At 49.9% G+C, this 18,411-nt stretch overlaps 1 protein-coding gene across 1 annotated transcript in view; it reads right to left on the reverse strand.

The window, feature by feature from the left end:
• Positions 1-11,459: 11,459 nt before the first annotated feature.
• Positions 11,460-18,411, reverse strand: part of ALDH5A1 (aldehyde dehydrogenase 5 family member A1) — a 105,297-nt gene continuing 98,345 nt past the window's right edge. Inside the window, exons 8-10 of the mRNA XM_086965139.1 lie at positions 15,671-15,840; positions 14,897-14,955; positions 11,460-13,153 (exon numbers count right to left, since the gene is read on the reverse strand). Of these exons, the coding sequence (XP_086821265.1) occupies positions 12,948-13,153; positions 14,897-14,955; positions 15,671-15,840 (435 nt within the window). The 3' untranslated portion in view covers positions 11,460-12,947. The remainder of the gene's footprint in view (positions 13,154-14,896; positions 14,956-15,670; positions 15,841-18,411) is intronic.

Genomic DNA, 18,411 nt, shown 5'->3' on the forward strand with positions numbered 1-18,411 from the left:
TTGTTGTCTTCCATTAACGGTCAAGTGGTGCTGCGCGCGCTGGGCCTGTGCGCTTATGGGCGCGTGTCTTGGGTTCTGGGAGAGGTGTTTCCGCCAGGCGTAGCAGACGCAGGTAGCGTGGGCAGCTCACCTCACGAAATTCCCCGGTAAGTAGAGCGAGGAACGGTCGCCAGAGCTCCGCAAAGTCCGCTCCCCTCCCTGCCGCTGCCAGTGACAGTTTCTCCATTCCCAGGATCGCCCAGAGCCGGTGGAGCCACCCCAATTGCTGCGGAGCCTGAACTGCTCTCCAGTGGGCCACAATGTTTTGGACCGCTGCCCCTAGCGCAAGTGCTATCAGTCGACCCCTCCAGGACTTCAGAGGATACACGAGGGCGTTCGGGAGGCCTAGAATAATGTATGCTGGGAAGCGCAGCAGTTGTGTATCTAGATGTGCGTCTATGAGGTCCAGGATAGGGTCCCAATAGGGGCGAAGCGCCTCACAGCTCCATAGCAAGTGTTCCAGCGTCCCTAGTTCCCCGCACCCCCTCCAGCATCTGTCGCTCACTCGGGCATCCCAGTGGTGTAATCTCTCAGGGGTGTGGTACCAGTACGTGGCTACTTTAGTTAGTGTCTCGGTGAGCCCGGTGTGGTGCGCCGAGTGTCTGGCCCTGTGGTACACCCCCTCCCATTCTTTCCTAGTAAGCTGCCGCCCTAGATCCCTTTCCCATCTGGCTTGACCCACGTTGTACGTGTGTGCCTGAGTGAGAAGTAGCTGTTGATAAAGGTCCGAAATCAATTTCTTGTCCGAGGTGCGCGTTAGCAGCCACCGTTCGTAGGGCGTGAGGTGCCGTTGGGCCCCGGGCCGGATCGAGGGGTGGAGCACCCAATGCCGCACCTGCAGGTACTGTAGGCGTTCCGATTCGGTCACACCGTAGTCCGCCTTGACCTGCTGGAACGGGAGGGCCCCCTTGAGGTCGAACATGTGTCCCGCCGCTCTACAGGGCGTCGTCCGCCACGTCGTAAACGCTCCGACGTCTAAGCCCGGCGTGAAGTCCGGATTCTCAAAAATGGGGGTCATAGGCGAGGGAAAGGTGGTCAGTCCCCTGGCCACGGCCACTCTGTCCCACACTCTCAGGGCGGTGCTTGTGATTGCAGAGGCGTACAGGTTAGGGGGCCGGTGTCGGCGTGGCAGGAAAGGCACGCCTTGAAGGGTACGGCCGGCCACCGCCTGGTCCTGGAAGAGCCAGTGCTTGCCGGATTCCAGTTGAAACCATTCCACGAAGGTGCGCAGCTGCGCCGCCTGGAAGTACAGGGTGAGGTCGGGGACACCGACCCCCCCGTTCGCTGGGGGCAGAGTGGCGAGAGTGTGCTTAAACCTTGGTCGCCGGCCGTTCCAAATGAATCGCGACAACTCCGATTGGGTTTGCTGAAGCCAACCCGTCGGGGGATTTAAGGGGAGCGTCTGGAACAGATACAAGATCTGCGGTAGCAGTGTCATTTTGACTGCGGCAATTCTGCCTAGCCACAACAATGTAAGCGGCTTCCAACGCCGGAGCTGCTCCCGGAGTTTGATTGCGAGTGCCTCATAATTGACTCGCGCAGTACCCCGGACAGTAGGAGCCAGGCGAACGCCCAGGTACGGGACGGCTGCATCTGACCATTGTATTTTGAATTCGGACTTAATCTCGGCCACCACGTCCGGGCTTAGGGAGATGTTCAGGGCTTCGGATTTCGCTTCATTGATTTTAAAACCCGAGGCCAGGGCAAAGGTGTGAAGCTCCACAAAGAGGGCACGCAGGGATTGCATCGGGTCAGTGAGGGACAGCAAAACGTCGTCAGCGTACAGGCTGATCTTGTGCGTGTCAGCACCAAATTTGATACCAGATATGAGGGCATGCTGCCGCACCCTCTGAGCCATCGGTTCCATATACAGTGCGAATAGGAGGGCAGCCCTGGCGCGTGCCTCTGCCAATGTCGAACCTCGGGGAGGTATGACCGTTCACCCTTACCGCGGCGTTGGGCCGGCGGTAGCAGTTGAAGATGCGATGGCGGAGTTTCTCCCCAAATCCGAAGTGGTGGAGAACCTGGTCGAGGTAGGGCATCGATGGTGAGGAGCATGCAGCCCGGCTTAGTGCGCGACCCGGCCTCAATGAGGTGCAGCACCCGCCTGGTGTTGTCGCTGGTCTGCCGTTGGGGGATAAAGCCCGCCTGGTCAGGGTCTATCAGCTGCTGCATGTATGGTGCGATGCGGCCCGCTAGTATGCCAGTGTAGAGCTTCAAGTCTACATTCAGCAGCGAGATGGGCCTGTATGAGCCGCATGCCGCCGGGTCACGGCCCGGTTTGGGAATTACAGAGATAGACGCCTCTAGCAGGTCCGAGTGGATGGCACCAGGCGTGTCAAAGGTGTTAAACAGGTCGCGCAAGAGGGGGGAAAGCTGCTGGCAAAAGGTCTTGTAGAATGCCGCAGTATAGCCGTCGGGTCCCGGGTATTTCCCCACTTTGAGGCGGGCAATAGCAGAGATGACTTCCTCCAGGCCTATGGGCCGCTCCAGAAAGTCCGCTTGGGCTTGGGTGGGGGTGGGGAGCTCCGCACCCTGCAAGTAGGCCGGGCCGGCAGTTGGGTCCAGGTGGTCCGCGTCGTATAGCGCCGCATAAAAGTTGCCGAAGGCTGCCGCAATCGCCGCGTCCTCCGTAATCTGGCCGCCATTAGCCGACAGGAGAGAGCGCACCTGTTGCCGTTGGGTCTGCGCCCGTAGTCTGCTCGCCAGAAGCTTCCCGCAGCGGTCGCCTCCGGTGTAATAGACGTGCTTGAGGCGCATAGCGGCGTATTCCGCCACGTCTTGATCTAAAGCTGCCAACATTTTCCACTCTGCGCATAATTGGCGCCATGCCCTTGCCGCCCCTGTGCGTTGGTGCATCTGCTCCAGTTCCGCCACCCGTTGGGTAAGCTCCGCACGCTTTAGCTTCCTTTCTCTGTTGTTGGCGGTGGCTATGGAGATAAGTTCCCCGCGTAGGACCGCTTTGAGGGCCGCCCACTGAGTGGCCTTTGTGGTGTCATCATTGGCGTTGTGTTCCAAAAAGTGGTCAATCGCGGCTGTGAGTCGGGTTTGGGTGTCAGGCAACTGCAATAGGCCATCTCGCAGCCTCCAGTGTCGTTGTGGAGCCGGCATGGCTCCCACACGAAGCGTCGCTACCACTGGGGAGTGATCCGATAGCGCGCTTGGCAGTATCTCCACCTCTTCGACCTGCAGCGCCAGTTGAGAGGAGCCTAGAAAATAATCCAGCCTCGCATACGTCTTGTGCGCCGCCGAGTAATACGTGTAGGCTGTCGTCTGGGGGTGTGTGTGTCGCCATAAATCTATGAGGCCCAAGTCTGCTATGTGTGCGTGACCTGCCGCTGTGAGCGCCCCCACCTGCCCGGATCTCTAGCCTGAGCGGTCTGCCGTGTTATGAAATACAATGTTGAGGTCTCCACCCAGTAGTAAGTGAGTGTGTGTAGTGGACGTAGCGGTCTCTAGCGCCGTATGTAAGAATCTTTCCTGTCCCTCATTCGGGCCATAGACTGAACCCACCAGCAAGGTATGGCCTGCAATCTGGAAGCTATAAAGTAGAAGCCGCCCTTTAATTTCGGCTTCTTTCTGGAGGACCCTCCCCTCGAATGATTTAGCCACTAGGATCGCCACCCCGGCTGCTTTCTTCAGGGATGAGGAGAAGAACTGCCATGGAAAGGCGCGCGATTTGAGTCTGTGCTGGTCGCAGCGAACAAGGTGTGTTTCTTGGAGTAGGCAGATATCCGCCTTGGAACGCTCAAGACAGGATAGTATCGCCTTGCGCTTGTTCGGACTGTTGAGACCCCGCACATTAAGCGTGAGCACTGTTAGGTGTCGTGTCATGTCATGTCATGTCTGGGGTAATAATAAAGATGCCAATCCCCACCCGGAGGCTGTGGCTGCGGGCCAACGGACCGTGGAAGACACTGCGCTGGGAGTCCTACCGGCTCCATCCGTGGTATCAGAACCCCCTGAACAAGGAGAGCCCCCCCGCCCCTCCCCCAACTCCCCCCCATCCCCAACTGCCCCCCCCATCCCCAGCTCAACTGGAGCAACCCCCTCCTCCCGGATCCCCCTCACCCTTGGTGCAACCCCTTCCCGCCCAACACCCCTTTCCTGCATCACCCCCCAACCCTCCTCCCCAACTGGTAAAGAAATTTGGTCCAACATTGTCCCAGGTCCAGGCACGAGGCCACTGGACCCGTGGTAAAGTAAGTCCGTAGAATGGGAGCCGTGGCGACATTGCGAGCAGGTCGGCCCACCCTTAGCACTCCGCCGCAGGCGAAGAGCCAGAGTCTCCATCAGGGAAGGCCAAAAAGCACTCTGCTCTCGCCCCCGCCGCCGGACTAGATTAGCCCGACCCAACCATGTCCTGTGGAACTAGTGTGTCGCTCTCCCAGCGGTCAGCCATTGTTCGCCTGCGCCAGACCGTGCGCCACGGTCTCCACCGCAGCCTTCTGTCCCTCCTCTATCTCAGTAGCTGCGGGGCATCTCTGCTTGCGTCTGCGCCGTTGCCAGCGCCCTGGGGCAGCTTCATTGGAGGCCCTTTCTCCCGGTGATCCGTCGTCGACCACCGGCTCGTCTAGGCCCAGTACGCGGCAGGCGTCCCTGAGGGAACGCGGCTGATGAAGTATATTGCCAAGCCGGAACACCAGACGGAAGGGGTGCCCCCAGCTGTAGGAGATGTTGCGTTTTCTCAGTTCCGCTGTCACTGGTCGAAAGGTGCGCCGCTTCTCCAGGGTAAGCGCGGCTAGGTCCTGGTACAACGTCGGGGAGTGGTCGCCAAAGGTGATCCTCTCCAGTTGGCGCGCCTTGCTCAGGATCTCCTCTTTTGTCCTGAAGTCCTGCACACACACCAGGATGTCCGGTGGGTGAGCTGCGTCGGCCCTCGGCGGACCCGTCCGGTGGGCCCTGTCCAGTCGCAGGGGGGCGTCCGCCTGTCGGCCCAGAATGTGGTTGAAGAGACCCTGCGTAAACTGAAAGAGGTCTTCCGTGTCCGGGGACAGTTTCACTCCTCTGACCCTGATGTTATGCCGCCGGGAGCGGTTCTCCAGGTCCTCGGCATGCGTCTGGAGATCCACCTGTTGGTCATGTATGCGGGCCAGTTCCTGCCGTAGGGCCTCTATTTCGGTGTCTCGTGCGTCGCTCTTCGTTTCCAGGTCTGCCACTCTCTCCCCTATGGCATCGGTGTCGCGGCGGACCTCCTTGATCTCGTCCTGGAGCTCCTTCTTTAGGGCGTGGATGTCTTCCCTCAGACCGGTGAACAGGGACTGTGTGACCGGGCCCTCGGGGTCCGATCCCTCGGGGGGCGACGTGGCCACCGTTTTCTTTTCTGTGTCTCCCCGGGGGGCTGGACACTGCGGGGCCATTCCGCTTCCCCATGGCGGTGGGGGTGAAAAGATCCTTTATGGTGCGGTCTTTCTTGGGTCTCCCGCCAGACATGCCCCCCCAGGGCCCCCAGCCGCGTCCGCCGACCTCCTCCTCTGCCAGCCGCGGGTTGGCCCCTAGGCCTCGTGGACGCCTCTCCGGGCCCGGGACGACCAGTGCTTCCTGAGTGACGCGTGGGCGCCGCGATCTGGCGGGTGCCAGGCCCAGCGCGGGGGATCGCCCCTAGGGGGCCCAGGCGACCACCGGCGAGGCCGTCGGGGCGAGAGGACCCACAGGTCCCGGACCACGGGGCTGCGCTTCTTTATTTCTCCAAGCCTGCTGCCTCCCCGTTGAATGATGCGTTGTCACTGCCCCCCGAAGCCGCAGCAGCGCTCGGCGGGGGCCGCGTGATGGGAGCAGGGTCGCCGGGTCCAGCGGTGAGGGAGGGAGCGAGGACCAGGCAGGGCGGGCAGCCGCCCAAGATGGCGCCCGCGGCTCTCAGTGTTGCACTGCCCAGGGGGTGAGAGCGCGCGGCAGGTCCGCAGAGGCCACGTCCCGACAAGGGGCCTCGCTCACCTCTGTGCGGGCCGAGGTCGCCGGGTGTGTGGCTGTCGGTGTTGGTGGCCCCGGAGGCAGCGCCGCCGATGCGGACAGAGCAGAAGTCCCTTTAGGCTCACACCACGTGCGGGGGTCCCCGCGGATCTCCTTGTTGCCCCTCAGGCCGATAGGCCGCTACCTCCCTCGCCGGGCGTTCTAGCTCGCAGTCCCAGCAACGGATGGGGGCAGTGCTGCCAGCGGGGACCGGCGGCAGCGGGGGGCCACGCGGCCAGGCCCAGCGCAGGCGAGTTGCGGTCTCGGCCGCCTCTGTCGACTGCCTCGCCGCGCTGCCAGTGGTCCCGCTCGCGGGGGGTTCCGGCTGGATTCCTCTGCCCCCCGACGATCCCACGTCAAAGGGTAGGTCCGCTGGGCCGGGGGGAAGGGGGGGGCGCCCGTCTGCCTCCGCTCCTCACCTCCTTCCTTCGGGCTCCTTCGCTCGTCCCCCAGGTCGGCTCCGCGCTCCGTCGGGCAGCAGGGTGGTTCAGCGAGCCCGCAGAAGCCCCCGACAAGGGACCACGGGGGCCTCGCGCTCAGCAGCGCGGGCCGTGCTCGCTGTCGCTACAGCCGCCGAGCACAGGAGCACTCGAGTCGGCGTTCAGGCTCCGCCTCCTGCGGCCTCGATTCCCTGCACCGCTCCTCTCAGGCCGTCGGAGCCGCCAAGTCTCCGGGCCGGGTCAGCCGGGGCTCCACGCCGGGAACCGGCAGCGCTACCGTCCTGCACACCCCCGCGGCAACGCCGGCCTCAGGCCCGCCAGTGCTCGGGTCAGGGCAATCGCTGTGAAAATGCTGAAAATAGCGGCCGGCGGCGGGAGCTTCGACAGAGCACGTCTGCTCACTCCGCCATCTTGGCCACCTGGAGGGAGCTTTTAGACGACAGGTGTAGGTTTGAGAAACATACATACATAGCACACAATCAGAGGTGACATGTGGAGGGAGGTAAAATGGGGGCGATGCTGGCACACTTAATTAGGGGAATCCTGGTGGGGGTGCCACCCACGTGGTATTCTTGTACGCAGACGATGCCCTGGTATATTTACAGAGCCCGGAGTACTCTGTTCTCATACTCTTGAATGCCCTAAGGGCCTTCTTGGAGGTATCAGGACTATGTTAACATTCATAAATCCCAGTTGTTTCGGATGGGTGCACTAACTGGAGGCCAGATGGGGGCGCTCCCACGGGAGGGGCTCCCAAGGGGCTCTGAAGGGATATTGTATCTGGGAGCCAAGACAGCCCACACAAACCTAAAATACCAAGACCTTAATATAGACAGGGTACTAGAGGGTCTACAAGCGTTGATTAGATTCTGGAGGGACCTCCCTTGGTCTCTGATGGGCAGAGCAGTGATTATGAAGATTGAGGAGTTCGCCAGGAGTCTGTATGCGCTGCAAGGACGATCTACGAGATCCCACGGTGCTACTTTTCAGAGCTAGATAGTTTGATCATATACTTACTATGGGCCAATAGGAGGAAACAGAGGACTACCCATGCTTAAACAAACCTGGGAGCAGGGAGGGAATGAGATTCCCAACATAGAACTCTACTAGACGGCAGCACATTTACAGCACACTGTCCACTGGCTAGACTCGGTGGACAACTGGGAAAAGAGCCTCTTGAAGGTATCCCACAGTAACCCAACACCCCCTGCACTGCATATAAGTGGAGCACATGTGCCGACACACGCCCTTCCTTGTAGGTCAGGTGTGTAGAGTAGGAGGCCGCATTGTCACAAGGTTATTACGGTGAGACCCATATGTGCGGCATATGACAATAGGGGAAATTAAGCAGTTTGCAAAAGCAGCTGAAGGGATGTCAGTACAGAAATGAAAGGAAAGAGGCAGTGAAATACTGGGAGACATATCTGGGAGGCTAGTTTATTATGTAGGAAGATGCAAAGGAGTCCTTTGATCTGGGCACAGCGCAGGATTTAGAGTATGCAGGGAGCTCCACAAAGGTGCAGGAGATGTGGCCCTGCTTCCCCGAGGAGCCAGCACCCTCATAGACACCAACAATGCTCCTCGCAATGGCAGGGGGCTGTAGACTGATACCGCACATATACCGTGAAGATTTGCCAAAGATAACCCCTAGAGCGCATGCAAAATGGGAGGGGACCCTTGAAGAAATTCTGTCCACTCAGGATTGGGAAAAAAGTGCATGTAGGAGTGCAGACGGCAAGCTCCAACATGCAAATTTAACAGATCCAATATAATTAAACTTATCAGGTGTATCTCTCACCCAATACTTTACATAACATCTACACTACCAGGCTGGACCAGGGTGCCCATTGCAGCACTAACGCAGCGGACGTGCATGTGGTGTGGCAGTGCCCATCAATAATGCACGTCTGGAGAGAAGTGATAAGAGAACCTAAACAATGCCGCTGGATGTTAAATACCACTCACACCACTGGCAGTATTGTTGGGTCTGATTCTGGCACCAGCAAAGAAGAAACGTAGCCGAAAATGTATTTCATTGGTCCGAATGCTCACGAAGCAGTGCAATGATATAAGGTGGCTGGGTGCGGTGCCCCCCAGATATACCGGGATGAGTCAGAGTGGGCAGTGGTGGAAGACGTCAAGATGAAACGTGCAGCGAGATGAGAAATTAGAGGACGGTTTGGCTGCATGGGCACGGATGCCAAATGATTTGCTTGAACCTGTGTATGTGCAGAATCCCCACAACAATACATGGGCCTCATTTGCAATATTTTGGCGCAGGATAGCGACGCTAGCTTTCCTACTGCACTGCCCTACGTCAGCAGAAAAGGAACGGAATGCTCCGGATCTGTCAAATATTGCACATTACTGTCTTTTCGCCTGTGCACAAATGTCTGCCATGCACCAACGCCCACACCTTTGTGCCATGGGGCAAGGGTGTCTGTGTTTTAGCAAGAATTGTTTTTGTGTAGAAGGGACATCTTCCGGCACAAAAACAATCAATGAAGGCGATTTCCTCTTTGTATGTGTAATGCAGAATGTGTCAAATGCCATGGGTGTTACGTGGGAACACACATCGTAATGCCCATGGCACGCCTCCCTATCGCATTACAGCGCTGGGACGCTTCCGGGTAACCACGCGCTCTATAAATCCAACGTTCATTCATTCATTCAAATGCCTCAGTTCATACCTACAAGTCTATGAAAAGCCATGCAGTGTGGCTTTACGTGGCCTTGCAGAGATGTCCCTCCACTGTGCGCCACCAGACCATCACAAAAAGTGATGTTCCAGCAGCACAGGAGCATTGTAAATGAGGCCTCAAGTGTGGAAGAGAGGGGAGTAGAGGAGGCTGGAACGATCATTAGAGTGGCGGAGGGCCAGGGGGAGTGAATATTCTAAATGCCCAGTAAGGCACGGACTTGACCAGCAAAGAGGGAGGGAGGATACATAGTAGGAACAGGCTAATATCACAGCAGGCAGGCTAAGGGGACCATTGTAGACCTAGGCGAGGGGGCTAGAATTCAGATCATTTACTTCCTTATATGATTATCACACACAATCGAGGTGTGTGTATAGAAGAATATGAGCAAAAAAGTGGTTAGGGGGAGTTGGGTAATTGTTATTAATCAATGTACTACTGCAGAATATGTGTAAGTACCGCAACACTGGAGTCATGGTACAGTTTTAAAGTCCTGCGAAAATCAATGAAGAAATCCAAAATATTCAAATCAAAAACATTTTTTGTCCTTATTTAGTATATACATTAGCCTCTGCAAAAACAGCTGCTGTCGAGGACAATCCGAGAGATACTCTGGGAAACTGGAAACACCCAAATGGTGTTATAAATGCTGTTGATCTTTTACTGTTATAAATGCTGTTGATCGTTTACGCTTACCAAGTTAGGGTACCTGGAAATATGCCATTGTTAAATCTATAGTAGAAAACAATGTAATCCCCTTAGTTATGGACAGCATTTTTTAAAACTTTGTCCAGGGTAAATCTATTGACAAAACATGTTTTATTAACTTCCTAAACTGACAAACAATTGCAGTTTACCATTCGCTTGTCCAGCCACACTTTAAGGTAAAATCAAACAATTCAATAGATTCTATGTTACCTGCATTTTTTAATCTATCTAGTTCATTCTTACCATCTTCTCTCAAAGAAATGGGAACATTCCTCCCCTTCTGTACTTAACGTTTCGCATCCTCCTTCTAAGGCGGGGCACACACCCACTCAACATTCCACTTTTTCTGAAAACACATCAGGAAACTCTTTACAGATTTCTATTTCCATCATTCTGCTGTCATCCTGTAAACAGCACAGGTTCTGGGCAGCTGTTAACGTCTAATACTATATGTCAAGTGACATACAGGTCGTCCACTAACAGCCCCAAAGTTTTTTTGTTGCTTTCCTATTTTTAAATTCTAATTCTCGGAATCTAAATAATTCAATTGGTTTTCCAGTACAGCTTTCTGTTCTATTTTTTTATCTCTAAAGAAATTTTTGACTGTAGAGTCCGCCAACCCGGTGTCTAGCATAGTCTTCATTTTGATGTCCCCAAATTCATTTCACTGACTATTTTAAATCATTCTTGAGACCAGACGGGTGAGTAGTGCGCTCTATAAAACCCGGATTGATTGATTCTCACTCTCCACTTCAATGTCTTCCTGCAAACCAATACGAAACAGGATGCTTTAGACCTAGTACGATCACAGGCCAGTCCGAGAATGTCATCCTATATTGAGATGAATTACCTTTGTCTGTACCCATCATACAAAGCTAAATCAAATAGTTTTTATTTGAAGGGCTCACACTATTTATCCCAAGCACTCTAGTGCTGTCTTTATGAGCAAGTGGCACTTTCATGAAGGCATGCCCTCTTCACTGGAATCCATAATTGGTCACTTTTGAGTCTCCAAGTCTCTTAAGACCCTCATTTGCACATGGGGGCGTTAGAGGGCCTATTTTCTGTTCCAGTCTGTCTCCTGGCTTCAGCTTCCTTATAGGACCTCTGTAAATTCACTCTTGCTCAAGGTCCTTTTGCTTGCTTCCTGCTCTCTAGAAGTACTATTGAACGTATGGTGTGTCTTTGCAAAAGGAAGAATTTAGGAAATCTACTGGAACATTATTTTTGGGAACCAGGCCCTTAAACCAGCATTCCTTGGACAGTGTGAGCATTAGAGCGGAAGGTCCAATGTAACCGAGGAGATCGAGGCAACTGAGCGGTTTATTTAGCTTTAGAACCCAAAGTGCTGGAGGGAGCGAAGTGTTAACTCAGGAGGAGTTCCTGTGAGATCAATGTTGCAAAAGATCTGAAGAGGTAGGGCCAAAGAACAAGTGTGATTTCTGCTATTTTCACAGGGTTCTTCCTCTTAGTCTCTGCGTCTAGATGCAAAGAGGACTCCTGGTGTTCCAATTCATGTAGCATCCAAATCTAGCTTTACCTCTGTCACAGACTGCAACTGGTGTGTAGAACACTAGACGGCTATTATCACATTTCATATAAAAAATAACCATCTGACAATAGGTCAAGAGCTCCACCTCGCTTTTATTGTGGTTTGTGTGCCTGAACCAGATTGTTCAAACATTTCTACACATCTTAGCTTTCTATATCAAAACCATAATAGGACTTACTTATTTTGCAGATCACAAAACAGAAAACACTATTTTAGTATAAATTGGTTTTGTTTTTAAAATATGTAACAATCTTATTTACATGAATAGGATATGTGATATTAAAAAAAAAAACTTGCCGACAAATATCAAAACACAAAATTCTGCGAATTAACTTAAGAGGACGGCAGTTTCATCTAAAATGGATTTTAAAAAGTAAACAATTATTTCTTTCTTGTGCACTTGCAGTACATATAATTTCTATTTCTCTTTGGCTTGCCCAAAGAGGGTAAACTACGGTATGCACACGCGGGCTTGCTCTTTTAAATTCATGTTACTAAAGAGGTAAGTGCATATCAATATTGTGATACTCTTAATTTTCACATGAAAAACAAAATAACACCTGTAACCCTAAAACTAATATTTTTTTTTAATTAGGTCAGGGAGACGGAGAATGAAAGTGGTATAAAAAACGCAGAATAAAGCGTTTTGAGAATGTTAAAAGGAAAACGTCAGGGCTTTAAGTGGTTCGGGTCTCACTGGTGCTGAGCACCAGCAGTTTTTTTTATGTCAGCCTCGAAACGGGTCTCTATCGGTGTCTGTTTTGTGCGCTGGCACAGGCGGTACATTTTTTTTTCCATCGACTGCAGTGCCAGCAGGCACATAGACGTGCGCGTGCTTACACTGCTCACTTCTCACTAGTGGAGAAGTTACTGCATGAAGCATTTCCAGGTGAGCATTCTAAGGTAAGGGAAATCCTCTAAAGGGTCATTTTCTCTCTGGATTTCACTACTCTTTTCGATACTCCGGAGCAGCAACATTGTCGTAGTGTCACCAGGGCTTTAAGTGGAAGCTTTTTAAATACTATATACAAGCCGTAGTTGCTGCTTATTTATCACATGCAACTAACAACCACTGACAAAGCCAATAGTCCTGACTTGTAGGTACGCTATGCTAAACACAGAATTTTAGCTTGTGTTTTAAACCACGCCCTTAATTACATTGGTCACGCCCCTTTAAGAGACCCCCCGCCCCGCCCCCACCCCAAGTTTTTTCTTCCCACTTAAAGCCCTGGTAATAGTGCTATGCTATTGTCACCAGAAACCTACAAGCAGTATACAATTTAGATTTAAACTTTAGTGTTTTTATTTTAATAATAAGTTCCACTTTAAAAAGTTTACTCTGTATAAATTATTACTATAATCATTTAAGGAAATGGACAGCACAATTTTAATTGTAGCAGATCCTCAGTTAGCAGCTACATGGCAATGTTATGTGCAGTCAAAAATCACATTTCAGAAGAGGATCGAATTCACATTAATAATTAACACTTTCTTCAGATTTAACCAAAGTTTGGCACCAAAGATATGGAGGCGTCCCGTTTTCTTTCTCGAGCTAGTCCGTCACACGCCCCCGAAGCAGACATATTTGACTTCTAAGTACTCGTCCACGCCATATTTTGAACCTTCCCTCCCAATGCCGGATTGCTTAACACCGCCAAAGGGACACTCCACACTCGACAAAAGTCCTTCATTTATGCCAACCATTCCCACTTCCAGACGCTCGGCCACTCTCCAGATCTGGGATGGGTCCTGAGAGTAGAAGTAGCCTGTTGCAGATGGAGAAACACAAGCATCAAAAGCCAATAGTAAGAACACAAACCATTTAAGATGAAGTTCATAGTACTAACAAGCACACCTGTACTATAAGCATATCACTCCTACAGAGTACAACCAGATCATTAAGAGCCTTTAAAAGCAAAATGGCTCCACCATCTGCTCCCAAACTCGCATTTAGTGTCCTTGGAGGGGTAATAAAGAAATAGGCACCATGTATTTAAATCGATGGCAGGGTTTTTAAAAAGCCATTTATTCAGATTAAACCGTTCCTTAAAAGTGTGTGGCTAGTGAAATCAGACTTGAACAGACTTTACTGCACACAAATAAACCAGCAAAGACCTCCCCTGGCAACCAATCAGAATTGTGATCTTTTTCCTTAGAGACAAAGAAAATAGGAAACTCCTAAATTAAGAAGCTGCCTTTGTAATGAGACTTTGTGGGGTTATGGTAGAAGTCAGAGTCATACTATCTCCACCTACGGCTGACGCCCAAAACAAAAATGTAACTTTGTTTCAAAGACGGTTCAAAACCAGACCAATAGATAGCAGAATAATGCACAACATGTGAATCTAGATAGGTTCATGCTGCAAAAACAAATTCCCATTTGATGCCACTCTTCATCTGCACTTGTTTTTAGCAAACACACATAAGGGTGACAAGAGACATGCTTGCAATAATTATAAGCACTGTATCGCTTGGGGTAGCATTCCAACCAAACGTTCCTTTGCCCACCATGCAACCTGAGTTTGTCCAAAAGAACAATGGTTTGTAATTTTACCCCGAACGATGACTATGGTTAGACAAATTAAAAGCATTCTTCCCATTACCTTTTGTGTTTGATGTACCGCCCTAAGTAGCAAGAGTATGTGTAGTATTCGGCCCTTGTTATGGTTATGTGATTTACACCTCCTGCTCAGCCAGTGTTTGTGCTGTGTGCTCAATTGAATGTTGGAGTCAAGATGTGCCTCGAAATGTTGGGTTCCTGTGAGGTGAAGTGTCAGTTGAGCATGAGCTGAGCAGCAGGCAGGCGGCTCCTGGTGGGGCTGCTTGACAAGATCTTATTTACTTGTAACTATCTACAATAAAGCTTTCTGAATTAAGACTGATTTACATACGGCTGGGTCCAAACAGATGGCGCGGTGGGCAAAAATACAACAAATTGATAACTTTCTTCCCATTACCTTTTGTGTGTTTGCTGCACTGTTGATAGTCAATCAATCAAACGAGCTTTATTCGATTTCAAGTAATAAAAACATAAAAGCATACATGCATATAAAAACAAGTTCATCATCTAATAACACGATCTAAATACATCTATGTAGAACAATACACTAGATTACATTACTAATTTCATGCTATACTTTCAAACATATAATTCATCCTTCGGAAAGATTATCGATTGAACTCTTCCCGGAGTTCACAGGTTGTTTACTTTCCTGATCCGTATTACATTCTTTAAGAATCCCACCATGGAGCCAATACAATAATAACTGTCCAACATCTGCAAGTACGTAAAAGCAGGACAACATTGTCTCCACCCTCCCTTTTTTAGTAATGGTTTTAACCATCTTTGCCTTTCGGCGAAGTAAAACTTACAGAATAATACCACATGGATCATACTTTGTTGTGATACGTAATCAACCAACGCCCCCACACACACACACACACTCCCCTCTCCCTCGGCAGGTCAGGAGGCACTTGTATATAAAATGACTTTGCACGAAAGGACTTACCTGCTAAGCCGACATTAGCAGAATTTGCAATGGCCAAAGCTTCCGCCTCAGTATCAAATCTGTCAATTTAAAGGAGAAAAGCTCAATGAAAGTCAATAAATCACTGGAAAAAAAGTAACACTTTTCCTTCCCTACACACAGGCCCTGTAGAAGACTGCACTGGGCATAGACTCCTTTGTGGTGCACTATCACCAATTAAAACCCGGAACAGTGGTCGTACTGCTCACTCTAGTCTTTCGCTCACCTTATTTCCCTCTTGCAGGTTTTTTAATCTCAACTCTCGAAAATTAGATTGGCCTGGGTTTTGTCCATGAAACAAGATCTGGTCTTGGAGAAGTGGGCTAAATGGGAAGCCGGACATATTTATCACCCATCCTGGACCATTTCTTTCCTCCCTTTTACACCGTACCTCTCTCAGCCCGTTCCAGTCGCCATTACCCACCCCTAATCTAGTCTGTGAATCCCTTACCCCTGCTTTTGAATCTAAGATTTAACAGAACAGAGTTTAAAATAGATTTCACCAAGATATTCTTTTCAAACCCTTTATTCGAAACTTGTTGCCCTAAAGGCTGACATTTTTCCTACACAGTGCCTTTCTCAAAATCAGGGCTCTTGGCCTATTCTACTTATGAGACAAATCACCCATGACGCACACAGTAGGCTTTCACTAAAAAGACCTTTAAGTGACCTTTATGCCTCCTTAATAGAGTACACATTTTTAATGTTGAAACTTTGAGTGGGTTTCAGATTTTACCATGAAACCTGAATTCTTACTTGATGACTGGCGCGAGAGGACCAAACGTCTCTTCCTGTGTGCACAGCATGCTTGGGGTCACGTTGCTTAGTAACGTTGGCTCAAAGAAGTTCTTTCCCAGGCTATGACGCTTGCCTCCAGTGACGATGCGCGCGCCTTTCGAGACCGCATCGCGGACATGTTTCTCCACCTATCAAAGGAAAGTGTCAGATTCAGTACTCAGTTTCTGGGTACATACAGAAAATGTAGTGTGCAGTCAGGCATACAAGGTACTCGAAAATAAATAAAGCCTCACCAACTGCTAAGAACAGAAATGAAAAACATGACAATGTATGGAGGAAGAGAGATGTCTATGAAACTGTAAAGGATTACGCTGTTTAAGGGCCGATGACATGAAAGTGAAGACCTTGTGTTACTAAAGAAAATTCAACAGGAGCCACAGAGGGATATTTTTTGGCTTCCTGTAGTGGAAAATGTATGTAAAATATAGAGCCAAATACGAGAGCAAACTCATGAGCAGCAAAAGATGGTCCATTTTCTCAAAGCAGTGTAGTGTGAAATATGGCGTATACAGAATTGGTTACTTAATTGTAAGTCTAGTTCTGCAGCTTTGTATCTTTAATATATGCTCACACTAAAAATCAGCCCCTTCGTCAGGATGGGTATCCCCAGAAACTTTTTTTTCCTTCAATAGCTCTTTATTAGTTATCATAACAGCACTGAAACCCTTATGAAGGACTGAAATGCAATGACAGGGAATTTATTTATAAAGATTTACATAGCGCTAGCTAGACCCAGAGGTATCAGAGCGCTTTACATACACAAGAGAGGGAGAAGTTGCATTACATCTTAAAACATGGGAATCATAAAATATACAAGCTAATACATCACACTTAAATATACATTGGGGGAGTGAAGAACGCAGGTGGATGAAACAGTCAGATGACCCCCTCCCCTCCACGAAAAAGTCAGAGTGAGAGGGGAGACCATTAGTCTATTGATGTCTAGGTTGTTTGACTTGGTCAGGGAAGTATTGGTTGAGGAGCAGTAGTTTCAGGTCCTTTTTGAAGCAAGGGAATGAGGGGTTGCATCTGAGCAAGAGAGCTCTCCTTTTGGGAACCAAGAAACATAGCTAACTGAAAAGTACAAGATTAACTTAAACATCACGCGAGTGGTAAACATCACGCGAGTGGTAAACATCACGCGAGTGGTAAACATCACGCGAGTGGTAAACATCACGCGAGTGGTAAACATCACGCGAGTGGTAAACATCACGCGAGTGGTAAACATCACGCGAGTGGTAAACATCACGCGAGTGGTAAACATCACGCGAGCGGCAAACATCACGCGAGCGGCAAACATCACGCGAGCGGCAAACATCACGCGAGCGGCAAACATCACGCGAGCGGCAAACATCACGCGAGCGGCAAACATCACGCGAGCGGTTCCTTGCATTCGCATTCCAAGGGAACAAAAATATTCCTGTGGTACAAATGGACATAATATAGTTAAGTATTTACCAACTGCCTGTGCTGCACCGTTACACATACAGAACTCTTTTACTCATTTAGAGACCTTAGATGTCTGTGGTGATGGCAGAGTGGTGGTTACCATGCAAGCACCCGCATATTCAGTAGCTCATTCGGACTCTGTATTCATTTGCCTATGCATCAAATCAACACCGCATAGCGGGTAATGAGCAATCTTTCCATGGCTTCCAAAAATTAGACCAAGCATTGCCTGCTGTTCCTCTTCTTCTTTGCATCTGTTTCCCGCATTGGCCCCCTTATTGACATATTTTAATCACAACTTCGCCCTCAGTCCCATCAAGGTTTTCTAAGAAATGGGGATTCGCCTTTTTGCCAAGAATAAAGCCAGGTCGAGAAATTTGAAAATGTGTTTCTTTCCCTTGGATTTCAGAAACTGGCAATCAGACATGAAAGTGGGCTGGGCTTAGTATTAGCTGTTTCTCGGTAATATCCTTAAGTGCTTGCATTAGGTCACTGCAGTATTTCGAAGTTATAGAGAACTCCCACAACATATGGTAAAAGTTTGCTTTGGGCAACTTTAACCTAGGACAACAATCATTAGTCCCTATGTAAAGTTTTACCATTCTTTGGAAAGAGGTATGTTTGGTGGAGGTTACTGGGTATATTAGAGGTGTGGGTTCCGGGATTCTGCATTTAAGTATTCCAGACATCTCTACTTTCATTTTTCCGAGATCTATAGCCCGGTTAATGGCCCTCGCTTGGTCTGACGATCTTCATGGTCTGGTAAGTACTATAATAATACTGCTTTTTGTAGCAGGTTATAGCTTTTTTTCCGTTGCCCATGTGTCAGAATTAGGAGGAGCAACTCCAATTCTGGTTGCTTGATATCAAGAAGCTTACCTACATTTCACCATCTCCCATTTAAGTTCTCTTTTCAGTAAGGGCACCATCTGTATCAGCAATCACAGGTCGGGGCACGGTATGGCTTCCATAACTACACAAACATCTTATACCACTTAACTTGCCTGTGCACCAGGTCAACAAAAAAAATGCAAGACACATACGTTGTTCTTGCAGTAATAGTCTGAGTATGTTCCAGTTCACCTTTACCGCTATGCAAATAAAACAAAAACATGTATATCAGCCTTCTGCCCCAACAGTTTTTAATGCTCAGAAGCTGGCCTAGTGTTTACAATTGGCAATGTTTGCAAAATAATTATATTTGAGCATTGTAAAAATGACTTGATAGGCAATGCACATGGCATTTAAAA

Source organism: Lissotriton vulgaris, chromosome 4_1 (genome assembly GCF_964263255.1).
Source record: "Lissotriton vulgaris chromosome 4_1, aLisVul1.2, whole genome shotgun sequence".
NCBI classification, from domain to species: domain Eukaryota; kingdom Metazoa; phylum Chordata; class Amphibia; order Caudata; family Salamandridae; genus Lissotriton; species Lissotriton vulgaris.